This window comes from Scomber japonicus, chromosome 13 (genome assembly GCF_027409825.1).
Source record: "Scomber japonicus isolate fScoJap1 chromosome 13, fScoJap1.pri, whole genome shotgun sequence".
Lineage (NCBI taxonomy): Eukaryota > Metazoa > Chordata > Actinopteri > Scombriformes > Scombridae > Scomber > Scomber japonicus.
In genome coordinates this window covers 4,957,038-4,975,018 of record NC_070590.1, presented here as the reverse complement: position 1 = coordinate 4,975,018, position 17,981 = coordinate 4,957,038, and the positions used below count along the sequence as shown (strand labels likewise).

Sequence of the window (17,981 nt, the reverse complement as noted above, 5' to 3'; positions counted from 1 at the left end):
GAAAGTGTTTACTCTGCGGCTGAGGCCTGCTGGAATCACGCTGTGTTCCCACTGGCTAAACCCACTATTGCCACTCCATGGTTTGCATATTTTCCCTGTATTACAAGACTTTAAAAAGGACAGAGGGAGATAAAGAGAAAAAAAGAAAGAAAAAGAGAGTAAGAGAGCTGCCTCCCCCCTTCCTATTATATGTGGATTTTCTACAGAACTGTTGCATGCATGTGTGTGTGTGTGTGTGTGTGTGTGTGTGTGTGTGTGTGTGTGTGTGTGTATGTGTGTGTGTGTGTGTGTGTGTGTATATGGAGATGATTCATGTATAAACAGGAACACAGTCGGACAACAAATTCTTCCGAGGCCTGTGGACTTCGAACTCATTTCTACACAGGTCACATGGGAGATGCAGTTCCCTCCGTCATTTCTAGTAGCTACTTACAGCTCATGCTGAATAAAAAGCGACTGCTCAAAAACTGAACGTGGCTTTAGTTTTGTGCAGATTTCAATGCAAATTACAAAGTATGTGTGTGTTACAGGTCAGATTGGCAGTTTCAGAGCCTGCAGAGATGATAAAATGCATGAATCAGTGGAGGTGAAATTGTTTTTGAATCTGCAAGAAAACAACAAAAATACATACGTTAACTTCAATTTATTACTTTTGTGTGTGTGTGTGTGTGTTTGTGAGCCACTTTTCCACATGCACATATTTTGACCTTTTGCTTTTTTCAGCACCGAAGCTACAATTTAATCAAGTGGAATGCGAGTGTGGTGGGCTTCACCAATAAAACACAAGAGCGATAAATTATGGTGGGGGGGGGGGGGGGGGGGGGGGGACCAAAACAATCTAATGAAAAAAAAAAGAAGAAAAAAAAAGATGGAGATGGAGATGGCTGGCAGACGTAAAAAGATAAAGACAGAATGAGAGAGAGAGGGGTGGAAAAAAAAAAGCAAGCAGCAGCAGCAGCAGCTCGGAGTGAGTCTTGTACAGCCCAACAGGGAGAGGCTTTACTGGAAATGCAAACTGAAAATGACACGTTGGAGGTGGCCGTGTTTAAATAAGCACACAACAGTTTCACAATATGATAATATGGTGCGGGATAAAAAATCAAGCTGGAGTGGTGGCAGCCAAAGAAACATTGACTTCTGAGGATTGTTGTTTGTGCTTTTATTTTGTTAAAGAAATCCTTCACTTACACAATAAAATGCATTAAAGCTTGTGTAGGTATATTTTAGAATAATTGATTGTTTGTTGTTGTATTTGTTGTAATTTTCTAATCCAACAACAATAAATAAATAAAACCGAATACTCTGGAAAAAAAAAATCCATGTGTGTCCACTCATGGCTGCTCCAGGCCTGTAAGAAGTCTGTCCAATCATTTAATTTGTCCTGCATGAAATAACTGGATGAGCTAACTGCCCTGTCAACGCACCTAAACGCCTGTTGTTGCTCATTGTGCATGACACAGACTGTTCGGAGGACAGAATAGGAAGTGATGGGACTACGTGAATTGCAGAAGAAGAAGAAGAAAAGACAACAATCAACAGAAAAAGGGGAACGAAAAAGAAAAATGTGGTCGTTTGACTGCAGTGTGGTGGAAACTCAGCGGTGGATAATCTTATTAATGATGTGTCAGGAGTGAAAAGTCTGGCTGGTGGATGGATGATAGACATGTAATATCTCTGGAAGGGGGGGTGGGGGGGGGGGCTTATTAGTTTTTTAGTGTGAGGCGGTCTTGGTTACCGTTTACTGTAACGGCTGTTTTGCCTTGACAGGATGTTGTGTACATGACAGAGTGCAGTAGTAAGCTGCTGAACTTTTTGTGTTGCGTGAGTATGAAGGCGTGCATATGCCTGTACTAAATACGTGGGAGGGGCTTATAGGACAGAGAGCAGGGAGAGGAGTGGGGAGCTGCAGAAAGAGGGCTTTATTGTCAAATTCAGGCTTTTCCAGAACACTGCATACCCCCAGCTTTAATGACTGTCTGTATTACTGCCTCTAAACTGCCATAAATCCAAACCTCATTAATATGCAACATCCCCAAATTTGATGTTCATGTCAAAGTTGGAAACATTTAGACTCCCAGAGCAAAGGGAAAGGAGGAGGAGATCTATTTTAAGGGGACAATGCTTCTCAAATAAAGTCTTTAGGAATGCAGACTAGCAAATGAAATCACATTAAAACCTAATTAAAGGTGATCTGATGATACCCTGAATCCAGGATCATCATACAAATTGCATTCCTGGATATCATGGCATTTGAGTTACTTGGCATTTAGAATATTTCTTTAAAGGAGGGAAGTTGAAAATACATATTAAGTAGATGGGAGGTAATCTACTTGCCTGATGATTAAAGATTGTGTTTTCTACCTCACAAGTCGGTAAGGGAGTAAGAAGCCTCCCATATGGTATACCGAGGGGTTCCCTTCTTCTCCTTTCAGATGTCATCCATCCTCATTGTGATTACGCTAACGTTCAGTATTTTAAAAATAAGATGTTTTTTGGCAGAGTTTCACTTCAGTATGCACATTATGTTATGCTTTGCTTCCCGTCATTCCCCTGACAGTCTCCACTAAAAAAAAAAAAAAAAAAACCCTAGTAAGCATGTAGCATTACATCTTGTGTTTATCTTGGATGGCTGCTAACAATGCAAAGCTGGGCCTTTAGGAATGAGTCGAGGTCTCATTGCATAACAATTGGAGGACGTATAAGCGAGGCAGAGACAGTAGTAAATGGGCTACAACTCTTAAATGACAGCAGTGTTTTTCTTTAAGGATGAGAGCTTCGTGAAAGCCAGACAGTCTGTGTTCTTTGCTTACAAAAGCCCTCAGGCGAGTCCCAGTTTAGAGAGCGAGAGAGAGAGAGAGAGAGCGAGAGAGAGAGGGACTCTGATGTGATGCCATCCAATTTGGGATAATATGTGACAAAAATTAGCTGTCAGTAGATGTAATGCAACTCACAAGTGACTTGGGCTCCTGAACACAGGCATTCTTGAATGTATCTTTGTGTGTGTATGTGTTGCACAACACTACCAAAGAAGGGGTTAGTTTGCAGTGTGTGTTTGTGTGCAAGTGTATTTGCACGAGTTCAGTGGGTAAAAACAGCCACATGATGTTTTGCTGTTAGTTCTCTTGGCATCCTGACCAGTACCCCCCCCCCCCCCATCCCCTCCTCCTCCTGCTCCCCACCCCCATGCAAAATAGCTTGTCCGTTAGGAATGACGACAACTTCAGGAATGCCTCTCGACGGCCTCTAAACTATCCCATGGTTTTTTTGGATAGCCACTCGCTATATGTTGTCCTACGTAGGAGAGCACACACACACACATAGAGGTGTTCCATATACCGAGCACGGCCAGCGTAGTGGAAAGCAAGAGAAGGCAAGAGAAGTAAGAAAGATACAGAGATTGAGTCAGACAGCTGATCAGGCCAACAGAGGAGAGGCCACAATAGTTCCCATTCAAAGCAGCAAGAAACAGCTACAGTTTCAGAGGCCAAATATTGTCATCAGAGAACATTAGCCAAGGGCTGAAGCGCTGCCAAGAGGCAGGCAGAGATCAAATCTGGCTTTGATGGCCAACAGTAACCCCCTGCTCCCACAACACGCCCTCTCTGATGTTTGGTGTCTTGGGTACTGTACACACAGTCATTTCAGTATAAATAAATCCATGTTTGTTAAGCTTTTTAGTTCAAACAGATTTTAACACAGTGCTGTCCAGTGGAGCTGCTTTTTGTATGTGAGATAGTTTTTCTTTAGTTTTGTCCATTCTTATATAGAAAGCAGACAACATCATTATTTGTATTTTGTAGTCGATATAAAGAAGACAATATCTTAAAATTAGAATAGAAGTCTAAAGCCCTGCTGGCTGTCCCTATAGACGACGCTGTATTCATCACAGCCCATAATATAAAAGTGTTGGTCAGAATGAACAACTGTAACAATGAGACTATTATTAGAGCGATGGGGCCACAAAAAAATAAAGAAAAGTCCACAAAGACATTATAATTAGAATGATTCATCCTGTTAGGACCATGGACTTCACGCTCTTTATATTATAAGATATCTTGTCTTGCCACTGTGTTTAGTGCCAGAGGAGTGGGGTCTATGAAAGGGGTTTACCCTCTAGGGAAAATGAATTTATGTTTAGAAAACTACATTTTATAAAATTAGATACATGTCAAAATAGCTGTTTAACATTTGGACTACAGTATCTCACAAAATCAATACTGTTCTCCAGAAAACCTGACTTATCTGTTAATTGGCCATCATGTTAGCTAGCTGTAGTCTTGTACAGTACGTAGGCGTCATAGCAACTTCAAAGAGATATAGCTACAAGTATAACTGCAAGAAAACACAAGAGACTCCTAGAACCAGAGCAGCACTCCACGTAGACTTTAGAGCAGGGGGGTCAAACTCATTTTCATTCAAGGGCCACATAATGCCCAATTTGATCTCATGTGGGCCGGATCATTAAAAAGATGGAAGGAAGAAGGGAAGGAAAAGAAGAGAGGAAGGAAAGATGGAAGGAACGAAGGAAAACAGAAAGAAAGGGAGGAAGGACAGAAGTAAGGAAGGAAGGAAGGACAGATGGAAGTAAGGAAGAAAGGGAGGGAGGAAGGAAGGAAGGAAGAAAGGAAGGAAGGAAACACGAAAGAAATAAAGAAAGGGAAGAAGGATAGATGGACGAAAGGGAGGAAGGAAACACGAAAGAAATAAAGAAAGGGAAGAAGGACAGATGGAAGAAAGGGAGGAAGGAAGCAAGGACAAATGGAAGGAAGGAAAACAGACAGGAAGGAAAGTGGGCCGGATTGGATCCCTTGGCGGACCGGTTCTGGCCCACGGGACGCATGTTTGACACCCCTGCTTTAGATATTACAAGTTAGAGCTAATTCAAACTGGGCAAGAGATATCATATATAATGTAAAACTCTCCTAACCCTAACCCTTACACCTGTGGTTAAAGGGTCTCATCGGCCGATAGTGAAGACAAGCAACAAGGAAGATCGCAGTAACGTCTCCACACAGTGAGAGTGAGAGACACATGAAGAGACTTGTTTGTTTACCTCTTGTTCTCGTCTCATCATTCACTCCGAACCCAACCTTCACCTCACTGTTGAGCTCAGTGTATGAATAATACTTAACCTTTGAATGTCACCATATGTAATAGCAAACACACATACACACTTTTTTTTGTTTTTTTTGTTTAAAAGACCAATTTAAAAAATCACCATGACACTGATATGCTCCTTGGAGATTGGATCTGCTGCAGCTTACAAAGACAAACTTCTGCGTTCAAGGCTGTAGAAAAGTGAGTTGAGTGTGGCAATAGAGGCTTTTAGTTTCTATAATGATGACAAATGTAATACATACATTATAAATTTACAATAAACAGAAGTCCGTCTTAAAAATTGGACTTCCATATGGATAGTGAGGGTCATGTGTTCACAATTGGGGAGGTCATATGTCAAACGCTCAAATCTAGAGCCAGTGATGCTATAATGTGGGCATTCAGTAGCTTAAAGAGCCGAGAGAGAGAGAGAGAGAGAGAGAGAGAGAGAGAGAGAGAGAGAGAGAGAGAGAGAGAGAGACAGAGAGAGACAGAGAGAGACAGAGAGAGAGAGAGAGAGAGGGAGAGAGAGAGAGAGAGATCAGACAGTGCACTGAAGCTGCCTCGTCATATTTTTACCCGAGCCCATTTTTTCTGACTCTGATCCCTCCGAGGGGCTCAACACATGGATGATTACTATACTATTACTGCTGCTGCTGCTCCAGTTGTCTGGCAGGAAGACACGTCTGGCCCTGGCTGTGGCTGTGGCTGCACCCCCCCCACCCCCCACACCCGACACAAAACCCCTTCCATTCGTTCCAGACTGGAATGCCTATATTTAGAGTGCTCCTTTCCGCTGTTATGGCTGTTGGATCATTAGCCTCGTTTAACCCTTCTTTACCTCCGGCTAGCTGATTGGCTGAGGGCATGCCCCTTAGGTCTAACCCACTCACCCCTTCCCTTCCCTTCTCTTCTCACCCAAAACCCCTGACTAAACCGCCCCACCTGCCCCTCTCAAATGTTGAGAAAGGGGCATGAATGAACCTAAAGAGAAAGCGATGGGAGCCGCCCGATGGGAGCTAATACTGCCAGCCTGGCTTTAGATGAAGGACAAAACACATAGTTGATGATAATGATGGTTGCGTGGCTATTTTTGGGATCCGTTACTGACATTGTCTCATTTTATTTGACATGCTTGGATGGGGCTAAATGATGGTGATGTTGATTGCTGGGTTATAAAGAGAGGACCTTTCCCCCCCCTGACGCCAAACATTGGGGTCAAAGTTTCCCTCCTTATGTTCAAGAAGTATCTAAAGAGGTTGAGTCATTTCCAATTTGGGATACTCCATGACTTTTTCTTTCACCGCCGTCAGCAATAACCATATGTCAACCCTGTCCAAGCTAGTCAAGATAGACATGAAACTTGCTGCGGACATTCATGGTCCTCAGAGGATGATTTCTATTGACTTTCTTCTAGCAGATACACCGAAAGCAACTTGTGCACCAAGTATTGAAAACTTTGACAGGCTGACAACCCTAACCCTAACCCCCTAACCCTAACCCTAATTAATCTGTGGTGATACAACCTCTTTACATTTTCACCATAGCTACTGTTAAGATGGTAATGTGTAGTTTTAATGTTTTATCTCAATTACATACCACACTATACAGCATTAAATCTCCAAATCTCCACTATAATGTTGATGTTCCTGCTCTAATATAGAAGTTAGTATACAAGAAACTAATCTTCAGTAGAGTTTTATGCAGAAACTGTACAAATTATGCACTGAGGGACTTATAGCTCTTCCATAATGTGTCTGTAGTGCAATAAAATGTTTGGCAATATTATAAATCAGCCTCCCTATCATGAGTAGTACGGTGGGAATATGCGAGGGAGCTCCAAAATGTTGGATGCATATAGTAGAGAGAAAATGGGGATAGAGAAGATGGTCCACAGGGATGCATATACACATGCACACATATGTGACAAACACTGACTTCTCCCACGCATGCCCTTTCCCTAAACACACCGCCTCCATAACAAAATAAGGGGGGCGAAATATGAGACAAACCTTTCCCACAAATTAAAAAGTTCATCATCGGCATTGAACTGAACTGTTCTGGGGCCATCACACATCTGCTGAAAGGGGATTTACTTCTTCCTATTTACATCTTGGCGTCTAACATCGTCCCCCCCTCCCTTCCCCATCTTCATAGCTGAACACTGATAAACAACATCGGCCTGCCAAGTTTTCCCGGTTTGTTGATTACTGTTGAGTCTGTCTTGATTTAGGGCGAGAGGGGACTAATCCAAGATGATGTGATCTATCTGTCTGTCAATCCATGGCTCCAGCTAGCCAGAGAAAGGTTTGAATGAGCCTCGACAACACACACACACACACACACACACACACAGACAGACACACACACCACACCACGCCACAACATGCATGCTGATTTGTGCAAATGCACCGACAGTTTGGGAGTGTGAATCAGGAGGGATCTGATGATTCAGTGTGAACTTCAGCGTGTTTCTCAGTTTGAATTTGATCCGGGTACATACTGCATACTTTGAAGCTTCCATAAAGGCATCTGGCTACTTTTTCATTGGTATTTTAAAAGGGCTTATTATTTTAAATACAGTATCTAAAACCTATTCAAAACATTTCTATTTAGTGAGTTATAATGATTGAAACTTGCTGTACAAATCTAACTAATACAAACATGTTGATGTAGCAGAGGAGGGGCTCATGTCTTTCTGTTGAAGTCCATGGTGTAATAAAATATCTGGCTTTGTGTGTGTCTGTCTGTCTCTGTGTGTGTGTGTGTGTGTGTGTGTGTGTGTGTGTGTTCATACCGGTGTGGATCTGCCTGTGAGCCTCCAGAGATTCCTCCGTCTGGAACTGGGCGCCACACTGGTCACAAACGATGGCCTTCTCACCAGCTGGAGAACGATAAGAGACACAAAAAAAAAGAAGTGGAGATTTAATACACAGTTACAACACATGTACTGTAGCACGTTTGGAAATGCATCACGAAACAGAGAGAAACAAGAGTCTCATAGGACCGAACGTGGAGACAAATGAAATCTCATTTTTTTATAGCGTAGTTTGAAAAAAAGGATAATAATAATTCTCTACTGACGTTTTACACCTAAACACATCCATCCTGACTCTGACATTATAACCTAAATTAAGACTTTATTTCATTGCAGCACCAATATTACAAAAATGCCTTCTCAAGTCATTTCTAAAGCTTTAAAACTCAACTTTGAAAGACTGATTGGAGACAGATTGCATATTAGAACATTGTAGATTGTAGTAGAGTAAATCATTAACACTGCTAACCAATAAACTATTCAGGATCATATATACTGTAGTACTCTGCTGATAATGCCAGACAGTACATAAATGCCAAAGATGTGTCATAGTTTGTCCACCAGAGAGCACTGACTGTCCGAGTCCATGACATGGTTACAATTAAATAAACAAAAAACAAATTAAAGGCTTCCTAATCAAAAACATTATGAATGCAGTAAAACATCCAGGCAATAAAAACTGATTGGATGATTTTAAAAAGTGGAAAATATCGGTATTGATACAAGCCTCAAAAAATCTTCTTTTAATGCAAACTGAGTAAAGCTCATTTTAATTCTTCAATGCTTCATTTTTACTTTCATTTCTTGCACACAAACCCATCACATAAGCCAAATGTTGTAATATGCTACGATATAATGCATCACTTCCTTTACTTGTACCTATCTAAAGTTACATCTATAATACTGAATGTGATACTGCAAAGAAAATATATTAGACTGACAGCATGGAAAGCATGTTTGCAGCCTGATACTGTGTAATCCAAAGAGTCTAGTATGTCTTCCTCAGCTTGATGCAGGAAAATCTGCCAAAAAAAAAATAATCTAACAATAATAATCATAGAGCCCATTATTTGTCACAGATCATGTTACTTCCACTCAGTAAGAATGTCACAAGTCCAAAAAACACATTACTCCTCTTAGCTCTATTATTCTGCAAGTCTCCAATTTCTCCCAACTTCTTTCACATCAATGGATATTCAGAAGTGAACACTCTTCATGCTAATATGCACTATAGAACTGAGTAAATATGTTTGGTATCGGCTAAGTACACTCAGCTGACACATGCCTGTTCTTGACTCAGAGCCATGAAGTTATTGGTGAGTGCTCTTCCACTTCTGTTGCACCACACTCTCTGCTCTCTGTTTATGCAAGTAGATCAAGTATGCAGCCCTTGAGCTATGGTCTGAATTGCCTGTATTCCTCTATACTTTATGAAATTGTACAACCTTGTAACAGCAATAAAAAAGGAGCGACAGGGGCCTGGCATGCACAATACACACAGGGTGCTATTGGAGGGCACATCAGATCAAGCCCAGGCGAATGACTTTTTATGGCTTGGCAACGAGCAACTGTACATGCCATACACATCACACATCAAACAGACACACACACACACACACACACACACACACACACATTTAACATCTGGATATTGTGTGTGTGCAAAAAGGGCGTGCATGTGTTCTAGTGTGTGTGTGTGCATGTCTGTTTCCAGTGCAAGCACAGAGCGATCTCTCCCCCGACCAGACCATGGTTTGTTCTTGGCACGGCCTCCTGGGTTACGACACCTCCAGAGAGAGAGAAAGAGAACACAATGAAAACAGGAAGCCAATTCTTAGATGACAGAAAAAAAAAAAAAAAAAAAAAAAAAAGTCAGGGAGAGGATGGCTTGTGTGGTTTTGCAACCACAGTGACATTAGGGAACGGCCTGTACTGTAATAAGCCCTACCAAAAGCAGAAATGACACGGACCGTACATGACAGAGTGTGCCTGCCAGTAGAGTGCTTATGCAACAAGTTATGCAAAAGACGGTACGCTGCACAACTGAGCGTGACTAGATCATAAGCCACTGTAATGCAACCTTTAAAGCCAGCACATCCTAGATTAATCTGTGAGATCACAAGATTTATTTCCATTTGACAACTTTGGACTAAATAGACTGAAGCTGGTGAGCAGTGTCCCTTTTTTTAATTGGCTGCATATTCATTCAAGAGGCATAATTTGCAGTGCGAGCGTATGGCGCGCCAGTGTCAAATGCACAGATGAGCATATGGCCGAATTAGCTGGCAAAAGCAGCCACTTAACCTTTGGAGAACAAGACATGTAGTGGAGATGTACACAGAATCCCCCAACACACCCACTGATGTCTCTCATTTGCATTAATCACGGAGTCCCTCTGTTGCTTCTTTAACTCCCTGATTCATCATTGTTGGATCAGCTGTAATTATTATTTTTACATGTTATGCTTGCTTTGCTAACCTATTGATTGGAGCTCATTGATTACCCTTGCGGGGGAGCGATAGAGACGATTTTACGAGCATAGAAATACAACCACGACTCATTGATGTCAGTGCTTAAAGTAAATATATGTTAATATGTTTCTTTATTTCAGGAGAACATCTAAACGGCTGTATTGGTGTTTTTCGGTGTCCTCATTTCTCAAAACATGCTACAATTTTTTCCATGTGGCCACAGGCTACAAAATTCAGTTCTGTAATCTATTAAAATAAACTTGCAGTGAAGTGAATCGTGTTTGGATAGTACATCCGAGTCATGAATATGTTTCAAAAACGTCAGCTTCAATGCAACATCTCCCCGTAGAGGCGCCAGTGAGCCGGGCGCTTAACCCCATGCAGCTCTGGATTGGCTCCTCTGAGGCCAACAGATCAAATAGTTTGATTGTGCTGGGCAGCTTCCAAGTGTGAAAGTGTGGAAATGTGTGACAGTGTTGTTGTGTGATGTGGGAAACGAGCCTTCATGCTCAGCAAATCTAATCTGTTTGGAGAAAAAAAAAAAAAAAAAAAGAAAAAAATAATGAAAACAAACGTCTGTCTGGAAGGTAAGAAAAACACACACACACACATTTATGGTTTGCAGTACTGTAAAAGAAAAGGTGACTTGTCGTAAATCAGTTTAACACTGGCATGGCTCTTTAAAAGCAGAGATGGCAGCAGTGACTCCGCCCCACAGATAGTGGTGCAACACTATAACCAGTCTTCTGGGAGGCCAAGAGGCGTGTGCTAAATGGGCCAGGGATAGGATTTTAGTGCAGGGCATGCCCCTGCTTGTGGCACAAGGACATAAATTGTCAGGAAATGCCTGCATGGTGCCTTGCTTCAAGGAGAATAGAGTTGTGTGAGGTCACTGTGGGGCAAAGGGGGGGGAGGAAAAGTGGGAGCATAGGAATCCAGGGTACACACGGCCAGGCAGCCACCCAGCCAGATGCCCGTCACTCTAGTTAGCCAGCTAAGTGCTAACAGGGGGCCCTCCGCTTGGTAACGGCCGCCATTGGCCATTTTCACTGCCAAATTAAAGTGATAAATCTCGAGGCCCCCTTTGATGGCAAGAGGGTGAACTTGTTAGTTAGGAAAGACGGGGTAACCGGGACTGAGGAGACATACCACTTGACATCAGCTGTTACTCTTCGCCTCGTGTGCTTGAACTAATAGCTCTACTTACATAAAAAAACAAAAAGGAAAAAAAAACAAAACAAACTGCACTCCAACCACAGATCCATTCAACATCCATTCAGAGTAGAAACTAAAAGGCACATTATTATTTCCTCCAAATGAACTTGATTTAACTTCACTAGGATCACGAGATGTTTTATTTGCAAAGCACCAACATTACAAAAAGGGGCATCCCCCTCTTTTTGCATGAATGTATGAATGACTGAAAGAAAATATAAATGCTCATATACAGAAAATAAAATCACACAATCCAAGAAGACCAAAAACTAAAATTAAAAACATCTTGAAAGGAAGACTAAAGGAAGACTCGCCCCATCTCCCCCCGTTAGTAGGGAGTCCCGTGTCACATTGTTACAGATTCAACCCTCGTAGCTGACATAATAAAAGTTGCACAACCCCCGTATTGAGTTAGTGCGTGTGCAAGTTGGGGAGGTGGTGATCAGGTGCCACATGCCACCAAAGCCGCTTCCCTTTTCGCTTCCCTCTCTGAAATATTGCACAACTGTTGTTGCAGCGCAGTGTGGCTCAGTTATTTCATAAGGGGGCGGGGGGGGGGGGGGGGGGGGGGGGGCTGTAAAAGAGAACAACCCAAAGAGGGCTCCATGCCAATCAAGTAAACTTCCTACAAAGCCCGGTAGCAAAGAGTAATATAACCGTCCCCTTATATACTGTAAACTTCAAGTGTTTATTCAGGCCCTGCATCCCGCTGATAAAGCAAGCCCCCCCCCCCTCCTCATATACTGCCTCATTGTAAACTTTCAACATGCATTAGCTTCTCAGTGTGTTGTGCTGCTGATTTATAAAGTTAGATTAGCTATTGTTTGTTAATGCTAGTTGCAACTGCAGCTCTAAGTGTACACTAGCTTGTTGTAGAAAGTTCATATCCGGTTCTTTGGTTTCCTGAAAAGGCAAATTGTTTTTTCTTTTTCTTTCTTTTTTTTTCTTCTTTTTTTTTTTTTTTTTTTTTTTTTACATCTTGTTCGGCTTAGTTTGTGCAGCAGTGTTCCTCTTATTTTAAGTGGGCCTAGTTCTTTATTAAGGGTGTAAATTAGTCACAGCAGGCCCTGCTGACTGTATGGAAACATTAGTATTCAAGCTGGTACTTAGCTCAGGGTCTAAAATTTGAAATGACCAAGTCAAGTCTTTGTCAAATGTGTGTCAATAATGTCTAAATGTTGGAAATCCAAGTTAAGCCAGAAGAAAAAAAGCTGCAGTGCTAATTTAATACATGTCATCCAAAAATATGTTAAACAACTTAATGGAATTATTTTTAATATGATGAAATAAAAATTAATATGATTCATGTGGTTGCCTTTTCAAAGACATTATGTCAATAACTGTTTCAAATTTAAAATAACAAGAAGGCAGTGAAGCAGAAATGAGTCAGACATCTGTTGCAATCATGCGATCCACAAACTAAACTGATATCACAATCCTCTCATCTATCATCATAAACTATCAGCTAGCACTACTTGTCCAACTTCTCTGTTGTAAAAAGTGTTGTGTCAATACAGTGTGTGATTACTATCGGGTCTAGTAGAGTCTAGGTACTCTAACCACCTCTTTGGCATTATTCAAGAGTGTTTCACTTAAAGTTAACTGCTGTGGGCTTCCCCCAACAGTGGCAACATTTCACCATGCCGACGTGATGAGGATTGTGGATTAGCCCACCGCGCCAGCCTTGCAGAGAAGTGCATTCCCTCGCCTGTAATTTCCCCTGACATACTAAGTGCTCATTCTCCCATTTCCCTAAATAATGTGGTGTGCAATGGTACATTGTCCTATTTGCTATTACACTCATTCCATGTGTGCATGGCATCTGAGCTGCAAATGTGAACCAGTGCTACGTTATGGTGCAGAGGCGAAGACCAGGGAAAACCTAACCTCAGTGCCCATTTTGGGGTTTGCGGGTGTGATAAGTGTATCTGGGTGCAACAACACACACTATCACCACACTCACATCATCCAGCTCAGCGATGTGATCTCATAATGCCTCCATTCAGAAGCTCTTCTCATTTAAAAGAAGATGCCAGAGACAGAGAAAGGCCCTGTTTGTTTGGGGTAATAGTCTTGTTTTTCTGTACCTCTTGTGGAAGACTAAATATTTTTTGTGACTGTATGCCCAAACTCTGGCTTGACACTTGTTGTTCCAACCTACTTTCCTTCACAGGTAGAGCATATATGCAAGTTTGCAACAGATGTCCCCCCTTGGGGATCACAGTCTAAACAGAATCTTTCATCAAAGACAATCGCAGAATTAAACATAAGAGTTAGAGAGCCTGTCTTTGCTCATAGCAACACACAAAAGTAGGCCACCATGTTGATACTAGAGCTAAACATTTCATCCTGTGCAGGATTCATCGTGCATGAAGAAGAAAAAAAAAAGTTTCTTCTTTAACAACCGCTGGTCATTTCATAATCTGATGAAGCCATCAATCTTCCCTTTGCAACTCAAGCTTTAAATGATCTTATTCTGCCAGCTAAACATATTACTGACATCAAATGGAGATGAAGGGTTACAAAAACAAATACAGAATCAAACAAATAGCTCTCCAGCAAATTAGCAAAGTCATGCTAGACCGTCTGTTTCCTGCAACATTGTCATCAAAATCAGTTGACAATGGTCTCATGACCGCTTGCATGAGAAGGCATGACACTATTTAGCATCCTTTATACAAAAACACTCCTCGCTTCCTCGCTGCTCTACTGTTCCAAGAAAACAAGCTCGCTGTAATACATGAGATGCCAAATTCAACTACGGACAATTCATCACATGCAAAAAACAACACGATATGAATAAGAATAAGAATACAGTGCAGTCAGGCTGTGGGATTAACTTGTAGGTTGGAACAAAGGCTCGAGGACTAGTTCTTAAAATTCTGCATTTGGTGAGAATTACTGGTGAATATACATCAGTAATATTCAGTTTGAGCTAGCAAAGTTATGCCTAGTGCAAAACTTTTGAATGAATGAATGTAGTTAGCCAAACGCTAAGAAGATTACTATCTTGTGTGGACTGAAATTTGATTATCTGCTCTCCATATCAAAGGCTGCATATCTGGCTGCAGTTGCTCGTCGTCTATGCTGAAATAAAGTTTGCTGGAGAGCGTTTCGACATTTGCATAAAAGGAATGAATACCCCAATGCAAGGATTTACATGTGACCCTAAAACTATACATGAAGTTAAATTGAGGATTATATGCTTGTGTGCTCTATATTAAACACAGGTGTCCATCTGGGTTTAAAAATAAACAAGTCAACAGTAAAAAATTGCCTCTTCACACATTTCCTCTGAAGTGCCACATTGACCTGAAACTCACTTCATTTTGCAACAACAGCAGTTGGTGTTGCCTAAAATTGGTTGAGTGACTTTTTGCACAGAAATGAACATGTGAAGGTTAAGTTGACATGAGAAAGCTTCACCCCCACCTCCCCTCTCCTCCCCAATCCCCCCAACACCACTACCACCACCACTTAAATTATTGTGCAGCCTTGGTTCTTGCAGAGCAGGACACGCTTTACTGCATATGCACATATTTCTGCAGGAAGTGGCTGAATGATCTGTTTGCAGGAGTCAGGGAGGCTAAATGGGAAATTAAAAAGGCTAATTACACTGTGTCTGTCAATGGCCGACCAATATCACACTCAGTGGTTTTTAACAGTGTAAACAGGGCAGGAGAGAGGGAGAGAGAGAGAGAGAGAGGGAGAGAGGCAGGCAGACAGATTAGGGAGAGAGAGAGAACCTGCATGTGTGTGTATGTGCGTGCATGCGTTTGTGAATGTGTGCATGTGTGTGAGTGTGTGTATGTGTGTGACAGAGGGAGGGAAGCAGACAAGCGCAGTCACCATCAAAAACATAGCCTGGCTGTTCACTGAGCCTACATAAATGGCTTACGTAAGACAGTACTCTCAGTACCAAAAAACAGCAAAAATCCATAAACACACACAGACATACACACATTCACACACAAGTTGGTTTTACTACACTTCTGAGGACTTCCATTCATGCCCATAACCCCTTAGAAAATGACTTCTACTGCCTCTACGAGATTCATAACTAACAGTCTTTATAAAACAAATCAAATAAAAGTGACGCAATGGCCAAAATGATTTTAAGTGGCGGGAAAATATCTTTCTATCTATTTTTTTTATTTTTTTATTTTTTTGGTCTGCGTGTAAAACTCAATCTGGTTCACATGCAAATAGCAAAAAAAACAAAAAACAAAAAAAAAAAACAAGCACACACATTCACGGGAACACACACAGACGCAGTATGCTGTCAGAACAATGAGTACAGACACCACATGCCCCCCCCCTACACCCCCCTCCCCACCCCTCCACCTCCACCACCACCCCCCGCTCTACCTTCAGCGTTATAACGAGCCGTGCTGTACAGTTTTATTTACACCAGCCTCTTATCAGTGGTACAGCAGCACAGAGGCTGCCAATTGGAGAGGACAGGCCACGGTACTGCCTGTACCCTGTAGCAGAGTAGGTGTGTACCGCTATGCTCCCAGCACGTTTTTTTATCAAGGCTCAGAAAAAGACTGGGCCCGAGCCAGACTGCCTCTCAAAATAATAAAAACATACTCAGACACACACACACACACACACACACACACACACACACACACACACACACACACACACACACACACACACACACACACACACACACACACACACACACACACACACACACACACACACACACACACACACACACACACACACACACAGGCAGGATGAGTATGCAACGAGACACCGCGACTACAGCCAAATTATTACACGTTACTGCAGAACGCAAACAACAGAGAGAGGGTGGGGAAGGGGATCAGATTTCAGGATGTAAGTCATTTTAATAACTTCATATATTTCTAATCTGACATGGAATTTTTTTTTTTTTTTTTTTACCTGACAAAAATCTTAACGTGCGTCATGAAGCATGTGACAGGTGGCAACATGCAGAGATCATCATCATCAAACAAAACCAGGACTGAATTCTTTTGGAAATATTTTGGCAAAAGTAAAAACTACAAGTATTATATTACATAAATATGTATCTAATGATTTCATGAAGGCAGTGTGAGGATAGCCAGCTACTAATATGTCTCAACTTTCACTGTTATTTCAGTAAATGTGTAAAAATGACACATTGCTGTTTCAGAGTCTGTCGTCATATAAGCTGAAAAAACATTGAATATAATTCATTTCTCAGTTGTCTGTCACCGTAGAAACGTATTTGTCTAACTGTCACTGAGGAAATATCAAATACGTAGAATTCAGGAATATAAAATTGAGTAGTTTACAGTTTCATTTGAATAATATTAAAATAGTGTGTTGTGACAGTACGTACAGTAGGAGTTGACCCTGTCTGTTTTGACTGTTTCTTCCTTCCTTCCTTTCCTTCCTTCCTCCCTCCCTCCCTCCCTCCTTCCTCCCTCCCTCCCTCCCTCCTTCTCTCGTTCCTCCCTTCCTTCCTTCCTTTCCTTCCTTCTTTCCTCCCTCCCTCCTATCTTCCTTCCTTCCCTCCTTTCCTTCCTTCTTCCCTCCTCCCATCCATTCTTCCTTCCTTCCTTCCCTTCCTTGTTTCCTTTCCTTTCCTCCCTTCATTCCTCCCTTCCTTGTTTCCTTTCCTTTCCTCCCTCCTTCCTCCCTTCCTTCTGTCCTTCCCTCCTTTCCTTCCTCCTTTCCTCCTCCCATCCATTCTTCCTTCCTTTCTTCCTTCCCTTCCTCCCTTCTGTGTTTTCTTTCCTTCCTTCCTTCCTTCCTTCCTTTCCTTCCTCCCTCCTTTCCTCCCTTCTTCCCTCCTCCCTCCCTTCCTCAAGGACACCAGGAGGGTTAAACGATAAAACCTCATAAATAGAAAGATAGAAAGTATAATTAGCATCACGTATTGCAACACCCAATAGTAAACAGAGTGGCAGAGTAATAAAGTAAATATCCAGATGAGCTGTCAGATGAGTTAGCAAACTCACTAACTGCCACCGCAATGACGGCCATAATTCATTCACTGGCTCGGGGCCCAAAATTAGCAGATAATCTGCAGCAGTCGACATTATCCTCCTGATTTCACTCTGCTTGATTCAAGTTGTAGAGATGTCGACACGCTAGCTATCTAATAGGACAATTACAGTACAATTGAACTGTGGTTTTATACAGTGTGTGTATGTGTAATAGGTAAACACACACAGTAACTGCCCTTTGAACATATTTGATATACTATGAAACTATAAAAGTGGTTCAATTCACAATTATCAGTCAGACACACACACACACACACACACACACACACACACACACACACACACACACACACACACACACACACACACACACACACAAGTAGAAATGACTTCAGGTCGTGAGCAAACACA

General features: G+C 41.8%; 1 protein-coding gene across 1 annotated transcript in view; it reads right to left on the bottom strand.

Annotated features, from left to right (window-relative positions):
* Positions 1 to 7,260: 7,260 nt before the first annotated feature.
* LOC128371002 (zinc finger and BTB domain-containing protein 16-A-like) overlaps positions 7,261 to 17,981 on the bottom strand; it is a 166,101-nt gene continuing 155,380 nt past the window's right edge. Inside the window, exon 4 of the mRNA XM_053331195.1 lies at positions 7,261 to 7,981. Within this exon, the coding sequence (XP_053187170.1) occupies positions 7,710 to 7,981 (272 nt within the window). The 3' untranslated portion in view covers positions 7,261 to 7,709. The remainder of the gene's footprint in view (positions 7,982 to 17,981) is intronic.